Source organism: Geospiza fortis, unplaced genomic scaffold (genome assembly GCF_000277835.1).
Source record: "Geospiza fortis unplaced genomic scaffold, GeoFor_1.0 scaffold325, whole genome shotgun sequence".
Lineage (NCBI taxonomy): Eukaryota > Metazoa > Chordata > Aves > Passeriformes > Thraupidae > Geospiza > Geospiza fortis.
Genome location: NW_005054427.1, coordinates 1,437,547 through 1,459,121, shown reverse-complemented (window position 1 = coordinate 1,459,121; position 21,575 = coordinate 1,437,547). Strand labels below are relative to the sequence as shown.

The 21,575-nt window shown below is 36.9% G+C and overlaps 1 protein-coding gene across 1 annotated transcript; it reads right to left on the bottom strand.

Moving 5' to 3' along the window:
• Nucleotides 1-59: 59 nt before the first annotated feature.
• Nucleotides 60-20,257, bottom strand: HABP4 (hyaluronan binding protein 4). Its single transcript, XM_031061842.1, has 8 exons — nt 20,200-20,257; nt 19,529-19,700; nt 18,591-18,752; nt 18,329-18,400; nt 16,485-16,568; nt 9,568-9,736; nt 7,840-8,016; nt 60-6,805 (listed from the first exon to the last, which is right to left on the bottom strand). Exons 1-8 carry the CDS (start codon nt 20,255-20,257, stop codon nt 6,749-6,751), a joined length of 951 nt encoding a protein of 316 aa, XP_030917702.1. The 3' UTR covers nt 60-6,748.
• Nucleotides 20,258-21,575: the final 1,318 nt, after the last annotated feature.

Here is a 21,575-nt window from a genome sequence, read left to right as displayed (position 1 = left end):
AGCCATCATTTCTGTACCAGACTGACTCATGTGCACTGAAAAAACACAACACACTCAGCTGCCTGAAAATCTTTAATTAAAGCACAGATTCTTAAAACACATTTTTAAGCACATATTTAAAAAATAGAGATATTCTGGCTCTACATTTCCAGGAACTCACATTGGAAAATAGTACCTGCATTTGAATTGCTGGGATACAGTTACACAGTGAAAAAAGCACAGTAAGACAGATCAATGAGATTTCAGTTGTCATTTCTCCTTCCTCTATGAGTATATAGTATTAATTTTTAGAAACAGGCATTATCTTAAATACTCTATACTTTTAGACTTACCACAACAGTGAAGGCTTCCCAAAATAATTAAATTTTTAGGTATACTGATTTTTGCTCAAGCGTGGGTGATAGCCTAGCTTAGTCTTTTTAAAGAATATCCAACAGCAAAAAATAGCTACCAACCGGAATACTTCTTGATCACCCTTCACCTTACCTACATTAGAAAATGCAGAATTTGCACACACCAACCAGAGCCTATTTGACAAGCAAGTAAACTTCTGCTTGCCTCAAAGGTAGAGTTTTATAGTTGGAAAATCTGTGTTCTTTTGTTGTAAGGTGATCCTTTCCAAATTTACATGAATTTAAAGCACCTTTTCCTGATGAACAAGCTGCCTGATGAAGAGTGAATGGTGGAGAACACCAATTTATGCATGTGATGCCCACAGGAAAACACAGTTAAGCCCTATCACATCATTAGCAATTTAAGGAGTACTGGCACAGGGCAGGGGAGGGCAGAGGACAGAAAGAATCCCACAGAGAAAAACTGAACAGTGGCCCAAGACAATTCCATTGAGAAGTCAATGCAAGAATAATCTGTTCACAGTAGTTCTGAGTAACTTCAATTTGGATCTATTTAGCCTCCTTTGCATTGCAATTTCTACATTGCTTATGTAGGAGTAGACAAAAACATGATATAGCAAAAAGGATGCCTTGTTATACATGAAATCTGAGCCTAGTTTCAGAGAGAAGCTGTGCATTAAACCTACCTCACCAAGGGTTTGTTGAGGAAGAAATGTATTTTTCTTGCACTTCTGGTTCTGGGATTGGTTTCATATGGATGTGGCTAATAAGTCCTAAATATGGAATAAGGTCAAGAGAAGAGACAAAAAGGTGATGTGCTTTTGAAGCTCAGGAAAAGATGGACCAGAGCAGTTACAAAGACGAATTTATCTCAACTCAGAAGGAACATGGGGTGGCCTTTGTTTTGGATAAGTGGCTATCAAAGTTTGGGTGGATCAACCAGTACTTCTTTAGCAAGAATGAAGACTAGGACAGCATGGGGAGAATGAACACAAATAAAAGCCAGACAACTGCCATAAGAATTTCAAAGAGAACAATGGGCTTTAAATGATCAACCCTCCCCATTCCTTCTTGACACCTGAGGACACCTCGCATGATGACAGTGAGGATGTATTTCATAAGGACCAATAAAGGGAGTCATACTGGTATTGTGAAGGATCTGTGTTCTTCAATTGCTACATTAATTATAATATTATGTTTGTGTTTTCAGTATACTTTGTATCACTCCAAACTAGAAATGCCATGTGACATGAACCATCTTCAAGTAAGTAAATCTGGTATTAAACATGACACCCTCCATTCATGGGATATTTCCAAGAGCCTTGTCAAGTGCCGGACTGTCACAAAGGGGGTGGAAGAAGGCACCTAGAAAGTCTGTCCTTTAAACAACTCCATTCCTGGTCCATGTCCTCTCTATCAAGGTCTGTCCTAGTACTAAAGGCTGATAAATATACCAGAGAGGCCAAGCAGCCACTGGTGTTTTGGATCCCTCAACCCAGCATGTGGTGGCCCTGCTGCATAAGAGCATAGCAGCAGATGAAAAGCTCTTCTGTGCCACTAGCACCTCCAACCATGCCAGCTGCTGCAGCTCAGTTACAGCACTAACAGGATAAAGTGGCAAACCCCAAAGTCTTTGTATCCTGACAGCATGATGGGAACAGACCCTGGCATCAGCTGTTACTAATGCAAGAAAATCCAAAGCGAGAGTAATGCCAATAGCAGGAGGGTAAATAATGAAACATCACTTCTTACCCTTGTGAGCTTGCTTTTGCCTCTGTCAGTGCTTTGATGCCATTCTTTTAAGATAGCAGAATAATCCATTGTTTTCTGCTCAGTGGAAGGGCTCAATCTCTTCATTATCACTCCTTTGAACACAGCTTTTCTCTAGACATCCTTGTATTTCTTCCTGAGTTCATGTTTACTACTACTAGGTTGATCTTTCACCATTCTTCCCAAAATGACATGCTCACTGGACTGAATCTCTAGTCAGTACTTAAAACATATTATATTTGTCCTGCTTTCATGCTTCTAGGTGTTTTTTGTCCATCTCTTTACATCAGCATCATACCTATTTTAAAGTGAACTACTATTTAACATTGATTTTTTGGAGTTCCATCTCTTCTTCCCACTGATCAGACCTTTCTAGCCTCTGGTCTTCGTTCACTCTGGTGGCATTTTCATTGGGTTTTTCTTTTCCTACAACAGCCTCTAAGGTTCCAAGTCTTTGCTAGAGCTAGCAAAAACTCCGAAAAGAAGCACTCAATCCATAAGCAACAGAAATATAATCAAACAACTAAAATATACAGAACTCCTGGATCAGAATGTGTCAGTTTATTATTCTCTTCTGGCACGAGAAAAAAATTTTGTACCTTGCTGTTATTTTTACGTTTTAGCAGAATTATCCCACTGATTTAATTCCAGTACACAAAATTCAGTATCTTTCATTCAAACAGTAACTACTGTACAAATCTCAACAGAAGAACAACTATTGCTAAAAGCAAGTAACAGCTTATTGAGTCCTGTTAACTAGCTGTAAAACATTGCAGAGACAAGAGAACACAGAATATGAACAGTCACACTTGTTAGTTTTACTTGTAACTAGTTTAGTTACCTAAACAGGGAGAGCAGAAACTTTATTCAATTTACTTAGCATTGGTTCATCTCCAACAGCCATTAAATCTGATGCAGTATCTGAGGCTGCACTGAAGATACTGCTATCTGCAACACTTGTATCACAAATTCAAAAAGGCATTTGCTGAGAAATAAAAAAGAGAAATAAAAAACTGAAGATGAAATGTATTTCAAGTTAAATTCTAAGCAACACAGCCGACGTGTAACAGTTGTTGCTTCCTCCAAAGACTGAAGGCTACCTCCCTCCAAGCACAAACTGTTCAGTACTTGCTCAGCATATGCTACTCAAAGAGAAAAAGCTCTGATTTCATGCCCAATATTCAGTGATTGAAATGTCTTTTTTATGCAAAGAATAATTTTTCACATTCAACTATTGATCCACTGATAATGAGTCAGCATTGCATTACTTCCAACACTGCATGTACATATATATATATATCTGTGTGTGTGCGTGTATGCACACATATATTCAGTTTTTCCTATCAATATGTGTGTATGTGTCTGTGACAGCTCTGGAAAGAAAAACAGAAAAATTATGTGAAAATTGTATAATATAAGATTAAGGATAATCTTAATGGCATAAGTGTACTAGAGGTACAGATTCTGAATTTGGGCCCAATACACACTTTTACTCCAAGGCCAGTTTTCATACCAAAAAAATGTGTAACCAGCTGAAAGCTCATTTCTTATGGGCTCAAATGCCCAATATTCCTATTCATCAACTCAGGGTTTTTACTTCTTAGTCTCTTAATTCATTCTTTGGTATTCTCATCTTAAGCACAGACATTTCTCTCCCCTTCTTCTAAAGGCACTTTTATATTAATATACACTTGCCAATCCTAAACTGTACTACTGCATATGATTCAACTGAACAACAACATATCAACATTATAATATGTAAATGGCAGTCATGAAGAGAGGTGAATTCCTTTCTTTGCAAACTTACTGCAACTTAACATGAATCTAAAACTTAAACCTGAAATGCAGCAGTTTTTCCTAGGCCACTCACTACATTAATCCAAAGAGTAACTGGCAGCAGTGCATTAAAGAATAACATGACTAAGACCTGCAACACAATTTAATCCCTTCTTAATATGCATGCCATATTCTACTAGTGTTTGTATATATATTTACACCTGCTGCCAACTGCTTTACATGAAGGAGTAAAGCTACACCAGGAGTGACAGCAGCAAATCTGTGCTTAGCAGATACAGCTATTTTGGTACCTTAAATATGACAGATGACTGAGATTTACAGTTCTGTTATCACAGCTAGGCAAAGAAACTGCATTCACTGTCATCACTTGCAATTAATAATTTCTATACTTGGATATACCATCAACTAGAGAAACTCTTAAGCCATGTTCAAGTCTGACAAACTGAAAAATAAAATCGTCACACATACATGCTCTAACTGGTTGAAGCAGTAATCAATTACACTAAATCTCATTCTCACAAAGCTTTGGATGGGTTGTATTTTTTAGTTTTGGGTGGTTGGTTTGTTCTGTTTTTAATTAAACAGTCTTGTAACCAGCCTTTTCTCCTTTTAACCAGGAGTTTACGATCTGCTAACCAAAAGTGGATTATAAAGACACATTTTCACAAATCCTTTAAAGCATTCCCCAAAGAACCTATTTGTCATTTTGTTTGGAAAGGCAGATCAAAGTTAGAAGAATAAACAGTAACTTTGCAACAGCAGGAAGGAGATTGAAAAATAAACAATTCTCTCAGTTTTCTCAGAGAACAGTCAGAACTAAACTGAATGCATCACAGCAGATTGAGCCCAGTAGCACAGCATAGCAAAGATTTGATTTTTAGTAGAAAAAGGGAGGGTTACTTTTAAGCATATGAACACTTTCCTTAGCAAAAACAGGTCAGTGGAAGAGAAGGCTATATTCAAAACATGACAGGAAATAGAAGGAAGCCCTGCCAAGAAGCTCTCCTCATCTCTATGAATTCACTCACTCCAGCAAGTAAAAATACAAATAAAAATTCAGACACATTCTTCCTTGTCCAATGGGAAAATGGGAACAAGAAGGGAAGAACAAGCAAAATATTCCAACAACCCCACAAACAAAATCACTTCTATTCCACATTGATTAAATTTCCATTTTTGGCAGAAACAAACAACACCTGTAAAAAGGGCAGCATCAGGTAAATCTTAAACTGCAGCGATTTCAAGTAACACTTCATGACTACAAAGTGAAGGAGGTATGCATTATTTCATCCCATTCAGTTACTCAAATAGCAGCAGCATGGGTTCCTCTCACACCAAAACTTTGCTTTTGAACATTCTTCCTACTGCAAGTCAGAGCATCTCTATGCCACTACAATGAACTTCTTGCAAAGTAAAAAAATCTCACGTTACAGCACATTGTCATATAAATAATTTAACAATGCAAAAACAAATCCTTTGGGCTTACCTACTCTGCAGACCATCTGTTTGGAGCTTACAGAAAAGAGTCTTTGTAGGATGACTTACATCCTATTTGAGTAAAGCCTTATCAGTGAGCAAAGACTTCTAAGATTGTGAGTACTCTTAGAGCTTACTCCAAAGAAAAGCTTTTCTTCTAAGTTTCATCCACTATCTACTCTCAAAGGAGACTGCTTAGAGTTGCTTAGAAGTGAGGCACAGAACTGGGAAAACACAGATTTATAGTCATCTGCTTTCCCAGTAAATTTAAAGAATGTGTTCAAGTTGAGCAGGCATTTGAAGACTCCTGTGAGGCTGACAGCTACTTCCAAAATGCCCAGTGTGCTTTTCCGCTTCTTTCTTTCTGTCATCACCTCTGGCACCATTTTCTTGTTTCTCTCATATCCCCCAGAATGGCTCTCAATGTCCCCTTGGACAGGGAACAGAAAATCTGGCTCAAGTATGGTAAAGCTGCAATGAAAGAACATTGCACCTCATCCCCAACATCACAAATTTCTTGGTAAGGCATTTAACATTTTAGTTTGTAGTTGCTCCTGCTAAAATTAAAAACTTACTTAATAATTTAGTTCTGTCTTAAGATTAAAATTCTTATTTTACTTAATCTTCAAAGTAACTGCAGACTATATCTTGTTGCTTAAGTAGGAATTAGGGTTAGGTGTCAATTCAAAGCACCTATGCTGCCTTGATTTTAAAGATCACTTCCATTTAGAGAGATGTTCACTTTTTTTTTGGTGAGTACAGATTGCTGTTTAGGGTTTGGGTTTTTCCCCCCAGTTTTTTTCTCCAGACTATATCCAAATAGCAAAAGCTTCCACCTACCACTCTGACTTCTTAAAATAATACCTCAAACCCAAACCAATGTGCACTTTTCTTTATTTGTAAAACACTGAAGAACTGCAACTTGTGACTGTCTGAAATATACACTTCACCCGAAAGAAACAACTTTCAAATATACAGTGAAATTGAGTCCCAGTTGTGGATTGTGTTGTACAGTTTACATTTCACCATGGTGTCATGGAGAACTTGATATAATCTCTATATACATTTTTAAACACTCTTCCCTTTAACTTCACTTGAAGCCTAGTAGGGAAGTACTCTAAGCCTTCCCATAGGTTTCATAAATGGAGGCAGACATTGGAGCCTGTGACAGGATCCCAGTCTACCCATATCTGCAGAACCCAAATCTATTAGCAGACAGCTGCAATCATTCCATACCAAACACCCAAACAACTTTCCAGAAGGAAACTGGCTTCCTTAATCCACACCAGCATAGAACTGGTCTCTTCACAGTTACAAAGCAACTTTGAGATACCACCATTCACAATGGGTCCTCAAGCTAACGCTGGAAAATCCTCAGGATCATCAGGATTTGGAGCAACAAGCTGCACCTAGAATGGAAGAAAATAAGTCTTATAAAAATGAATGCATTTCAAAAGTATCTGACAGCTATGTATATGCATTTTACCCTCAAAAGGGTTCATTCTTCTACTCAAATGCTACTACTACTAAAGGCCTCTTCTACTCAAATTGTATCCATCACTATCACAAGGCTTTTATCTCAGAACTTGTGACTACTATAGTTTCTTTTCAGTGTGAATGTTTTTATAATGCTCCCTGGAGAGGACCAGAAGGTCACAAGTTCTGCAGCACTGAATGAAGAAAAATTAAAGCAGTCTCAAGCAGAATACAGCATATTTTTAGAAGCAGCATTACTATATTTTTACATTCTAGAACTACTTGAACATATTAGGCTGTCGTTTAATCTCTCTGATCTGTTACCATAAAGAACCTTTTTCTTCCAGATGAAACAAAAGCATCAATACTTCCATATTATTCTAAAAGTTCCTGGTCTGAAAGCATTTTAGTCACAGTAAAGTTTCTGTTAGTATGAAGAATAAAGATGCCATTTTCCAGTGTACAAATGCTTTTTTTATTCCAAAGGAAAAGGTAAGTGATTTTTTTTATAATGGTTATATTGAACACATGAATCGAACTGTAGGATCACAGATTTACAGATCTCACTGTTAGTAAAAAAAGTATCACTGTACCACAAAATATTTTGGAAGAGATACAAGCCTTTAGTTATTTTAATTACTTCCCAATTTATATCAAAACTAATTGCATCCTTTCCTCTAGTTACCATTAGAGCACCCAGTAATCAGACCTTTTGAAATGTATATGTTAAAAGTTGGGAGCCTGAATCAGTATTTAATTTCAAGTAACATAATATGGGCCAGGAACTCAATATGCAGGACAACATACTATGAGACAGGAATTAAAAACAAGTCTATCACTACAGAAATCAAAATTCCACACAAAAAGGGGCAGGACACACAAACACCATCAACAATAGGAAAAAACCCAACCAAACAAACAAAAAACCCCAAATGAACAACACCACCACCACCACAAAATCCATTACCATTACTTCTGGTCGAGGTCCTGTCTCTTCAGGTGTTCTGCCACGACCACCTCGTGCTCCTCTTGAACCACGGCCAGGGCGAGGAAGACTCCCAAAATTAATATCCAGCTGAGAAGTTATATCATTCACTGGTTTTCGAAAGACGTGAGAATTATCTTCAAAGTCTTCTTTTTGCAACTAAAGAGAAGATCTGGTTAAAGTCTACAGTTTTCCATGTATGAGCTCCTCCCCTCCCAGGTACACATTCACACTTATATTATAGACTAAGCAGCAGATGAACCAAGATAGCATCTGGAGTAGAAGACAGGCTTAACTTGTACAGGATTTTAACACAGATGAGGTAATTGCAGCTTCCCAGATGCCTGGGAAATGCATTTGTTGTTGGTTCAGAGATTCCTGGTAACAAAAGCTTCCGTACCAACTCCATAATACTAAAGAAGTTTGTCAGAAATACAAATCTAGGAGGTTTTCAAAGAGACTAGAGCATCAGACCTAAGCTACTTACTCCTACAGTTATGTTCAAGTAATGGATAAAAGGCCATATCAAAGCTACTTAATCAATGTATTCCTCTACGTGCCTGCAGCTATGAGATCACTGTGGTTTTAACTGGGTGTTCCTAGTAGCTAGTGCATGTCAGACTATTGCCCAGCATAACTAATGGGGACTGTAGTAATGATCAAGTGTATGTCAACTGATCCCTTACAATGATGAATCACTTATTCAGTGTCTAATTCAGGGATTTCCCCTGCCTATGTTACACAGTTCCTGTACCTCCTGTTCTGTGTTCACTTTAACAAGGTCTCTTGATACTACCAGAAGAGAAACTTTACAGGCAAAAGGAACAGAAACTTGTATGTACTCTTCACATATCTGCTCTCTTCAGAGTTTCTGGAATGTATCTCCCCACCCCTACCACTACCTCTCAGAAAAGAAAGAGGGGATAATGACAACTCTAACCTAAAAAGTCTCGCTAAAAAGAAGGCAGACTCAACAATCTAAAGTGATTAGGCAAGTTTTGATGCTATTATTATAACTAGAGAAAAGGTACATATTCATAAATGCATGTAGACTTCAAGGATCAAAATTCCATCACACGAGACTGTATGCACATGCTTCTGTGACCCTCAAAATCTGAAATCTAAGTAAGCTAGACTCTAAAAGAAGCTTCCCCTCTCTCTCCTTAGAACTAGTACTTCTCCATGGAATTTCAATCTAAATAACATTATGGAGTAAAATTTAGAGGAAATTGGGAGGGGTGAACACTACAGCACCACAAGCTCTCCAAGGTTAGTTCTAAGAAGCAGGACCTAAAAAAACCACACCCTAAAAATCCAAAATTTGTATTTTCAAGTGCACAATGAGATACATGCAAGTGCAAGTAAGCTAAGCGGGATTCAAACTGAGGAAAGAAGTGTATATTAAACTCATAAGCCGAGTTTTTCTAGCAGCATTACTAGAGACCTATACAGGTGGCAGCAGCAGAGCCATAAGGTAAAACAACTTGATATATTACATGTTTGCACAGAAAAAAGGGGAGATGATGTCAGACAAAAACACTGAACACAATTTAAAGCCAGTTTTGGGGCACATGTCATTGCAGTGATAAAGCTTAGATACTGTTTTCTTGCCTATTCAGATTTTACTAAAGCTAGTAGAAAAAAAATAGAGACAGTTTCCTATCCCTGGGCATAAAGGAAGGTTTACAGAATTCCTGAGGCAGTGCTTACATCGTCACTATATTTTGACTTGTGAATCACCACTGCTTTGGAAGGAACAGCGGATTCTGGCTTCCGGATGTTGAATTCAGGCTTTGGTCTATTCCGTTGCTGAAGATTTTTCCACTCATCTAATGTCATTTCTTGAACCACTTCTTCCATTGGCTCTCCTTCAGCAGCCCTAGAAGTTTACAGTTTTAGAGTAAAAAACTTTTTTTTTTTAAATAAAAACAAGATAAACAAGAGCACTTATCTTATTTAACTCCAAACTAAGGATATAAAACAAAACATTTAGAATGTTTCTCACCAAATTATTGTCAATTTCACTTACTCCTCACAGTAACTTCATGTGATAGTTTCACATTAATGTAACTTAGAGTATATATTTGTGTACTCTGAAATTAATCACATGAACAAATGCTGTCTGCAGCTTCCTGTATTAGTACTCATCCAGTCTCATCCTGAATTCAAGTACTTAGATTCTGGACAAAATCATTCTGCCTTTTGATCTGGCATATTCTTAACCCTACAGTTTAATAGTGGATCTACCCATAGTAAATACAGCCACAGTAAAAAAAAAAAAAAAAAAGCATAGTACAGAGCAGTTTTAAAACATACCAATTGCATGGTTTCATTGCCTTGTACTGCACAATGACAGTATGAGGTGAATTCATTTTTTAGCACAGCTTTCAGTCATCAAAAATGTTCACCATATGATGATCACACCATGGGATCTTACAGGTAATTATTAACATTTCCTTTGTTAATTTCACAAGATGCTTCCTTGAATTTTTTGTCAGATGTAGCAACAGACAAGCAGACAGTATTTATCACTTGGCAAAATCAGATTAATCCTAGTCAAATTATCATTTGTCACTAAGTACAATAATTATATATCCTAGAAAAATATATGGAATACATCAGAGGCTGCCTTGCATATTTTTGAACTGTAAAGACAGAAGGTTTTATGTCTGTAATACACAGAGATAAGACAAGTTACATAAGCAAAATACTTCCCTTCCACTGATCATGCTTAAGTACTCTTCTGCCACTTTTCTGCTGCTGATCAAGACATGCCTGGCCAGGACACCAGCTTTTAGAATACTACAGGTTACATTTAATGATACCTACAGAAAGCTATTACCTACTAATCAGCATCACATACAGGGAGAGCACAACTTCCTACACCACCGTAACTCTCTGCTGCATAAACAAGTCAAATACCATGACTTGTACAGGAAAGCCCACACTGATTACTCCAAGATGCTTGAGAAACCATTTCTCCTTATATAGAAAACTGTTATGAGTTACAACAGCAGTTGGAGTTGATTAAGTGGTTCCCTAACAATGACTTTTCTAGAAAGCCCCTTCATTAGAACCTGTCTTGTGGGCAAATGATGGATTTGGTTTTCTGCATTCAGTCATAATTCCACAGTCCTACCAAAAAATTGTAATTTCCCCAATGTAAATATACAGTTTATCAGGTGCAAGTTGGAACTTTTTTATCATGGAAAGATGCCGAGTCAAATGACAATCAGTGACTGCATGTATTTTGTTTTTGAAGTCGTACAAGCAACCCATTGGAATACACACATTTTTTGGAACTGCACTTTATAGAACTAGCCTATATGGGAACAGGCCTAGTCCTTCTTACCTGATTCTGCGCCAAAGCATTCATATTTCTTGCCAAAATTAGACAGTATTTTTGTAAACACCCAGCATATGAAAGGGAGAAGCAGAACTGAACACTAAAGCAGCCCTTAATTTTAGTTCTAGGATTAACGGAAGTTAATTCTAAATTCACTTCAAAGAAGAATAACAAATACATAAGTCCTGCACTACGTGCCTGCCCCTCTGACATGCCTTTATGCCCTGTTGTTTTGAAAATTCCAGCTTTATCAACCAGAAATTCAAGGTTAAAAGACTGGTAAGCAGTCTGTAGCTCCCCTCTCATTACGATCTGAAACTGTATTAGAAGGACTATTAGGGGAAAAAATAGTTTACTGAGTTACATAAAAAGGATACTGGTGAAAGAAACAGCTACTTCTGGAAAAACACCAACAGATATTGTTGCATCTGTAAGAGCATTAAGAACACATAGCCCCAAAACCATTTCAATTTGCTGTCCTCAAGAATAAGAGGCCAAACAACTTTTGATCAATTATTTGAGCTTCAGTTTTGGGAATAAGTGTTAGAAAAACAAGACTTCGGGTAAACACTCAGAGGAACTAAAGAGAAACATGATTAATAAAAGTGTCTCTATTAGACTGATTTAATTTTTCCTAAGCCGTATCTCAGTAAATTGCATATCTGAACTTTGGAAGTCTTTTTTTCCTCCTCTCCCATGAACCTTTCACCACATTACAGAGACAAGGTTCCAGTCCTTGGCAAGAGATGCAGAAAGATGCAGAACTGACAGCAGTACTTGAGAACTAGCTATCAATATTTCCATTTGCAAAAGCAAGCCAAGAACATGAATGGGAGTTTAACAGCATAAAATAGTATTTACTACATTTTCTGTGGCACAAAGATTGCCCAAAAGAAGGGCAATAGTACAAGTATTCAAGAATACTGAATGGCTTCTGATTCAGTGGTAGGAGATGCTAAAGTGACCCAGTGATTTGAAAACAAGCAAACAAACCAACAATCACCAGAAAGTCCCAAGAACTAGAAATACGAACACTCAGGCAAAAGTATCAGCCACCCAAACATAGAAAGAGCCACTAACAAGGCAGCAGCTCTGAAGGAGGGACCTCAACTCCCTGGATTGTGCAGGAGCACTGCACTCAAGTATCTGTTCCTTCTTCAACAATACAGTATGTATGATAAGGAGCCATATCAACAGTTTTGTTTGGAACAGCTGTTATTGCTGGTAGGGTGGAACAATATCTCAACTGAATAACGTCTTTTACATGGGAATGGGTGAGAAGTCCACAGTAGCACTGCAAGACACAAGTCTAAAACACATCATGTACAATGGGGAAGCCTTTAAAGATGTGCAAAGGAAATATACATAATGCTAAAAAAATTTGCATATCCATTACAATAAGGCAAGACCTCCAGGAGATAAAAAAACAACTAACATAGCAGCTTCTATTTTTCTAAGTATTAGAAAGACCATCAGAGGACATTGAAATCTCCAGTAGCAGAGTACATTAAAATCAACTGGACAGGTATCAGAAGCAACAATTAAAACTGGTCATGGCTTGGGCCCAAAAGACCCCTTTCAGGTCTAAATTGCTATGCTCATAAGAAAACACGAAGACATTTGACCACACAGCAACTTGATCTCACAAAAAGCAAAATAGCAAAAAGAGCTATTTCTTTCAAAATTACACATACAACAAAAACATCCACTTGCCAGTTCCAAAGGAAATACTTGCAGATTTACACTGCAAATATTTGAGTTTTTCAACTGCAAAGTATGGTTTTGGCTTTTACTCCAAAGGATGGTTTTAATTGCTAGGTTATTAGCAGTACAAATTTGTTTTAGGATGTCAAGACTCTCAAGGGGAAACACCTATGAGTGAAGCACACCAACAAAAACCTCCATATCACATTTTGGACAGACACTTGATTGCAGCAAGTTATTTTGGACACCAAGCCAGAATGGAAGTGCATTCTGTATATTACTTTCTACCTTCTAACGTTATACATTTTTAGTAACTGCTTGGTGTGCATTTTCATTAATCAAATTAATAAGCTCCTTGGCACACCAGCAGTCATGCTTACAAAACACTGCCAGACAACTAAGCACAACCTCTGGACATGAACAAACTGAATTTACAATCAAAGTCCTACCAAACCACTAAATTAGAGCCTTCGGTAATAGTTCCTACTGCTTCAGTGTCTCCAGTGGATGACAATAACCCTTTAACTATGCCTTGATTGCTGTGTATACAGTAAAACAAAATACCTTTGCTTTTTACTAGAAGGAAGGTAAATGGAAAGGAATGCCATTTAGCTCAGCTATTCACCTATTATTTTCATATTAAAAATGATGACAGCAGGAGTCTCCCAGATCAGTTTTTGTATTATACAGCTGCACAAAGCAAATGCTTAGCCAGCTTCTATCAAGAAGTCAATGACAAGAAGCTTTCCCACTAAACATTATTTACAAGCGAATTATCACCAGCTATAGAAAAGTTTACAGTTATATAAGGTAAGACCAAACAGCAATTGTACAAGCTTACTATGGAAGAAAAACACTGAATCAAATACTTACAAAGCTCTGGCCTGATCTATGAACAGCTTTATGCCACCATTAAACAATAAAAAACAAACAACAACAAAACAAATAAACAAATGAGATAAATAGCTAAAACATCTTGAAGATAAATTGTTAAAGCTTCCTTTTACATAAACAACGTGATACATAGCTGCGCCAGAAGGAAAACTATCATGTGAGAAAAAAAAGTAAGAAAACCCCACAAGATTAAATAAAAGCTCTGCAAATACCTTTAGGAACAGGAATTGATTAGCCCATGTGTTGTACTGAATAAAACCAAAAAAATCTAATTTGAATTGGTCAACACAAGTGTGTTACATTGTTTGAACCGTGAAAAAAAGTTCAACCAAAAGCAGTTGTCAGGCAAGTTTATATTTCTGCACTACCTATGTATTTTATACAGGGTCAAGGTTAGGTTTTGCTTTTGCAGCAAAAAAACCCCCTATATTAGCATGCGGTTTGGGATGACATAACTAAAGATAAAAACTGTTGATACACTCAAGAAGATTTGAGGATATGGGAAGAAACACCTTGACTTATATCATACCATACAAGTATTAAAGAAACTCTTATCCAGCAATACTCTGCAAATAGAAGCTCAGGAATGAGAAAACAGAGTCTTAAAGGCAAGACCCCGTAAGTCACAGAAGCCCACAGAACCTCTTTTCCAGAGTTGCATGGAAATAAGCCAGTACCTCATCAGAAAGCTCCACACCATCTTCATGCAGACAGGTTATTCCCAACTTCAAAGAATACATTTTTTTTACTTGTAATTTTAAATGGAAACACTTCAGACTAGAAAGAGAATGAGAGATGAAACAACACCAAGTCTTCAATCTCTTTCTCAATGCAAGCACACAACTGCAATAAAGCAGTAGAAAATAAATGGTTACCTTGCAGTCACTGCATTTTAGCATCAAAATGAGAATGACCCTAGCAGCAGCCAAAGCAAACACACAACCCTGTATAATACTGAGGCTGTAGCAAAAGCAGAAGGTAGCCTAATTTGTGTTATCTGGACAGCAGAGGCAACCTAAGCATATAAGACCTTTAAATACATCCTGAAGCCTGAACACCATATCCTACCAGCTTTTGCTTTTAAACACTACAACAACAACAATTCTATCTTGTTAAGGGGTATGCCATACAACCATCCCTAATGACCTAGGCACTAACCACACAGGTATCTCCTGTTAGTGCCTAAATACATAGGGTCACCAAGCTGACACCCCCCAAAAAGAAAGTGCAGGGAGATTTATGTAACTCATGTTTTGTATACAGATTTGTAAGCCTTTGGGACAGCATTTATTGCCCTGAAAGGAGTACACAGTGCAGAATTTTGTGCTTGTAGGTTACTTGCTTTTTTGAATAATTTGAATTTCAGTGGACTATGCCTAAATTAATCTTAAAAAAAATACAAACAGGAGTAAAATCTCCAGAAAGGCTCCCAGTCTGACTAAATATCTAGTGATCTCTAAGAAAGATGAAAGAGTTAAAGATAACTGGCAAATTCTGCCAGAGGCCTTTTCCACTGTATACACTTCTCATGCCTTAAGCTCTACCATGAACAGATATTGGGACATATCTACAAAGAGCTTGAATTGAAGTAGAAACAAGTACAAGCATGAAACAAAGGTACCAGAAACTGACAAAATCAAAATTTTTAAAAAGCTGAATAACTGTTTTCATATTTAGCTAATACAGTGTATTTTTGTCACTGTACCTACACTGCCCATCCAATTTAAGTTAGCCTAGAAACATTTTTTCAGTTACAAGTCATTCAAAGACAGATTTCCCCATGTGTATACACCTTTACCTATATATTAAAACCTACTCTAAAATTAAAAGAATCAAAGTCATATCAACTGAACCTCTAACAGGGTTAAACAATCTGAAGATATAAAACAGGTTTTGTTGTCTAGTTAGCTTTATAATTAATAAATGAACCCATATCACTAATATCTGGAGCTGCTCCATGAAGTAAAAAAGGCTTCACAGCAACAGAAGAAGCTGACATACTGCACTGACCATCTTTCACTCATTAGGAGATATGCACCACATGCTCTTTATTCTTTCAATCTTTTACTTAGATAAGACTGTCCAGTTATTTTTCTTATGCCAGTGCTCATTTATTTGCCATGACACTGATTATAATGAAAGCCACAAGACAACGGGCACATTTCTCCCTCAGTTTCCTTATTCTAAGGCTCATAGCATTTCCAGAAATTTTCTCCAAGTTCTATTATGGCCTCTCAAGAACAGATGATATCTGCATGATATTAGTGATTGGTGAATAGGAACTTAGAGTAGCTCAGTGTATTTTAAATGTGTTTGTACAAGTGCATGGGCACCTCAAATATCTGTTGATAGGGAAGAAAATGCATGGTAGTTTCTACAAATAGACGCGTGAAAAAGGTAAAACAGAGTATGTAGCTCCTCCTTAAATTATCAACAAATCTTAGGAAGTTAAGCATCACTGTGCAATTAAATGCAATCTCCAACTGTATAAATCAAGCTTCAGTCAGAATTAGGGACGTATTTTCCATACTCACAAATACAAAACAAAGATTTTCTACTTTTAAATACGTGCACTAGCAAAACTCCACAGCTCACATTTCAAGTGTGCCCCTCAATACAAGTACATCAGTAAGAGTTAATCGTTTCCTTTGCATTTAGACAGAAAATATTTGTCTGACTGTACTTGCTCAGAGGCTCTCCTTCAGATGTCCCTGGCTGTTCAGGAGTTTCCACAGTCTCCTCCATAGATGCAGTCTGTTCCTTCCCACTAAAACAGTAAACAAACAAACCAAAACAAAACACATACAAAAAAACCAAAACAAAACCATAGTCTTCATGAGTCACACTGGAAAAAAACCAAATCAGTACATTATTTCTTTTACCAGAATTTCTCGGTGTGGAGAAAAAAAAAAAAAAAGGGAAAACTCTTTGAGCATAAGCAGAAAAAAAAGATATACCAAGTGACTAGTTGAGCAATTAACAAGCATATTTTGGGAATATTGGGAAAAAAACCCTATTTCATTAAAAAAATAAAAGCATGTATGAAGATGAAATAATTCAATCATGAATACTAATCATGATTAGTATTAGTTGTCAGCATAACACTGACATTTGGGGCTGCCTTTTTTGCTTCTTTTAAAGAATTAAAGTTTGTATTTTCTGTAAAATGGACTTTAATTCACTGTCAAATGACAGCAGGAACTTATTTTCATTTCAGTAGCAGGCATACATATTTAAAATTAACACCTTTTAGCTTCAATGCATGATTAGCACAATTAGGACACAGACATGCTTTTAGAATTGTTCAGAGAGCTTTAATTTTATGTCACCTCTACCACACCACAGGAAAACATTGGTATAAGTTCTGATGCTATTGAACTGAAAAAAACCCAAAAAACCAAACCTCAACTAGGAAGAAAATACGTAAGGGCCAATAAATACCTTGTAAGCTTATGAAGCCTTCCCTGATATCATACAGAAGATAGCTTTCTGCAAGCTTGTTTTGCACTATCAGTTCAGAACAATGTTAACCTAGCTAATCCTTTGAAAAGCCAGGGTACCTAAACCATCTACTCTTAATATGAAATTCTGTAGGATGGAGAGAAGTTAATACAACCTTTCAGAAGAATTTGGAATATCAAGACCCAAAAATTATTACACATCAAGGCTATATTTTTTCAAAATTTCAGCATGATTTAATCCATTAAGTTTTAAAACTAGATTTTGTTTTAAAATAAAATTTTATTTTTAAAACAATTTTGTTAATGGATGTGTATGTGGCCAAATATACTTGCTATAAGGCACTATTTTTTTCCATCCTTTATCAGCCTTCAATTAAAGAGTTCTAGATGTATATGAGAACAAAAGCTACTAGAAAGAGCAATGTATTGCTAGGTACAAAGAATGGATAAAAGCCAACATAATCAGTGAGGTTTTGCCAATCTGAACAGAAATTAGTACCCCTAAGAGATATACAGAACTGAATGGAAAAGTCCTGATTTTTTTTACCTCAAAGCGGCCATTAATCACATTATGCTACTGATTTTTCTAGCACCTTAAAATGCACTTCTGTGGTACAGTTAACTCAATATTACCTTCAGAACCACACTGAAATGTACTACAGTTTTGCAATTTAGAAATTATCCATAAAACTCCAGAAAAGAGACTGGACTTTACACCCAGTAACAGAGTTTGAATCTTAAAATTAGCATTTTGGAGCAATTCCATTAAATACCATTTACTTGACTAGTAAGAAAAGTAATAACTTATTTCCATTAAAAGACAACTCAGCTCCAGTCAAAAGATTCTGGCTGTCTTAAGTGAACAAACATCATCATGCCTTTGCTTCAATTTAATCTTACCATCATGAAGGAGCCAAGTTAAAAAAATGTAAGATTACGTCAATTACAACAATAATAGAAAGCGATGCTTATGAAGCTCAAAATGGACATGAAACTGATGAAAATGATGAACTAACATAGGCCACAGAAAATTATGATCTATGATGGGCACAAGTACATTACATACCTCGTATCATCTTTTATTGTTCTGCAGTTGCGAGCTCCACCTCCACCCTTTTTGTCATCTGCTTTCACACCTCTAGAGAGGAAAACAATTCTATGAGTTTAGGAGGTTTTTGCCTTCTTTTATGACCTCAAACTAAAACCAGTATTGACTTTTTGCCAGCCAACCTGGATATGGAAGGGAACAGAATACCTAAAAGATAGTACACAGTGCTGACTATTATTTACTTGTATACCAAGTAAGAAACAGCACACGGAACACTTACGTTTTATCATTCCCACTTTGTCTTTCAGGTTCACGTTTTCTTCTTTGGTCAAACCCATCAAAACTTCCAATTAATCCACCACCTCTTCCTCTACCTCTCATTCTGCCTCTTCCCCCACCACGGCCTCTTATTGGTCTTTCATAGTCTAATCTTTCCATTGGTCTAAGAAGAAGGTAATTAGTCAGACTTTTGTTTTTATAGAACAATTAACAAGAAGAAAAAAAAAATCATATGGTAATGTTTGGGCAGCTATCGGACACATCAGTATATAACAGCTACAGAACAATTTATAGAGTGCATCTTTATACAGTACACACTACAGCTATTTTGGTTTTTTCATTGAAAATGGACATAAACTGAACTCTAGAGGGATTATTACAGCACACAAACAGAAAGATCAGCAGTTATTAACACTGAAAACATTACAGAAACTAAAGAAAACATTATGAAATGGTCAAGTCTTCACAACTTTATACACAATAGCTCCACCATCTAAACCCATATTTATGTGCAACTGCTAAAATTTCAGACAACTTGTTAAATATCAACTATTGTGATATAAAGAAAGAACAGCCACATTCTGAAGCATTAAGGGTTTAGGTGGAATCTTCTAGTATTTATGAAGAAAGTAAAATCAATATGCATTCACTGTCCAAGCAGTAAATTCCAGTTTGCAACCTCCTACATGTTCTGCAAGGCTTGGTACGTGAGGTCAGAAACTAACATTACAAATATGCTGCTGACTAGGGGGTACATTTTCAGATCTTACATTTTTCAGCTTTGCCTTGTATTTCTAACATTCAACAAAAATGTACCAATTCAACCCCCAGGGAAGCTAAAACTACAGCTCTTACAGGCATGAAGTAAGTAGTCTTGCAAAAAACTTGCACACTAATATCCTCTGTGAGGGACCTTAGTTCTCTCTACAGGATACATACCGTTCCACTGAGAATTCCACTCGTCTTTGTGCTCCATAGGGACGGTATTCCCTGAAAGACGGTCTCCATTCAGTTTTGTCCTGTTTCCCCTCTGTGCCTCTGTTACTGAACCCTTGTTGTTCTCCCTGCCTGGGTACTCGCTTTGGGCCTACACAAACACACGCAGGGATTACTGACAGCTCAATAGTAACACAATTGCAGTTACCAAACTACTGACTGAAGTGAGCTGGCTACACATCCAAACCCAAGTCCACCAGAATATTAGAAGTCCTTATAGCTAATGTTGCCAGACACTGTTTGCTTGAAAGATACGTACTTATTTTACCTTCTGTATTCTTGAACTTGCCAAATATTACGGGTTTTGATACAGTCAGTGATTTCCAGAAAAGACAGTCTAAAGGAAAATCTCATTTTGTTCACAAGTCACAGAGAAGGAGAACAAAAACTGTTTCTCTCATGTTTTCAAGGATCATGAAAGTGTAGTACAGATGAGGTGGAGAAGCTTCAATAGAAAAGACAAATTGAAAGACAGCAGCAGAAGCAACGAAGGTGAGGGAAAGGGAATGACCCCTTACAGACAGGTGTTGATTGTGAAACAATACACCTCCTGCCAGATGAGCTCAGTTTAGAAGTTTAAGCTTCTGGGTCCTCTAAGCTCATGGCCACAGTACCAAACAACCACCACAGGGTCACCTCCTCACACTGCTGTTCTGTGGAGGAAAGCACCATTCAAGGACACTAAAAGTAACTGAGTTCAGCTGGCAGAGACCCAAACAGTAAGTAGAAAGACTTCAACACCACTGATTCTAGAACATAAACATATTCCACGATAAAATATACTTAAGCTTTTTAGAGTTTTGTTCAGCCATTGTTGGGGTTGACGAGGATCAGGTTGGGCAGAATGAAAAGAAATTGTGAATTATAATAGAAAAAAAACTGAAGTTTTACACTCAACCTGTATATATCTAGCAGAAGATTAAGGTTCTTTATGTGCCTCCTTTCCCATTTTTGCAAATTCTGTTCCCTATCTGGGACCAAGTTATCCAGAAGCAAGCCATTTTGTCTGCTAGGCCTCTATATTTAAACCAACACCTTTTTCAGCCAACAGTGTAAGTCAATCAAGTAAGGAACAGGAAGATTGTTCTCAAACAAATCTGAACTACTGTTTCCACAAGAAGTACTGAACTCCTGTGGAATGCTGAGCAGATTACTGAACTCAGGTTAGTGGACAAGTGACAGTCCTGGCTACCTCTGTTGCTAAAACACAGAGAAAAAAGGCTATTTTATGGCACAATATTAATATGCAAATTAATTCATAGCCCCAGAGAAATGCCCACATCAGAAGATTTTTAATCAAAGCTTAGGTGGTGAGGATGAAATCTAATACCATTTGTAAAGAGAAAGCTTCAAAGAACTATCCACTTGGTGAATGTAGTAAATAAAGCTTTTTGTTATGCAGTAAGAACAGCCATATTTGTACAGAGAAGACCATCCTATATGTGATGCAGAAGCAACTCCAGCTTTCCTTTTCTTTAAACTACAAACCACCTGACATAATACATTCCAGTAATTCTCTCTTCTCAGGTCTGGAGTTATTTGACCCTTAGAGCTGTGAGCATATTTGCATTACCCAAATTACGATGTAATCTCTGCATGAAGAGCAACTTTTGAAATCAGTTTCTGAGTAAGCTTTTCAAATCAGGACAGTTTAACAAAAAGCAAAATTACAGATGATACAGAACAGTACATGCTGTTGGGAAACATTTGCTCTATACACATCTCAACTACACTACCAGCTATGTAAGTGTTAGTTCTAAATTGGATTCTTGCTTGGAAAAAATTATTACTAATTTCTGGCCTCATTTTAGTTATTTTGTTTGGATCTGAATGCACAAAAATGCATAGAAGACTATGGTGTTATTTATTTTTGATCCTCTCTCATTGGCTGTCTGAAGCATCAGTTATTCTAAAAAGGTTCCTTTGGCAAGAATGCAGTAGTCAGAGACACCAATCCCTACATATTTAGTATTAACCTCAATTTCACCTT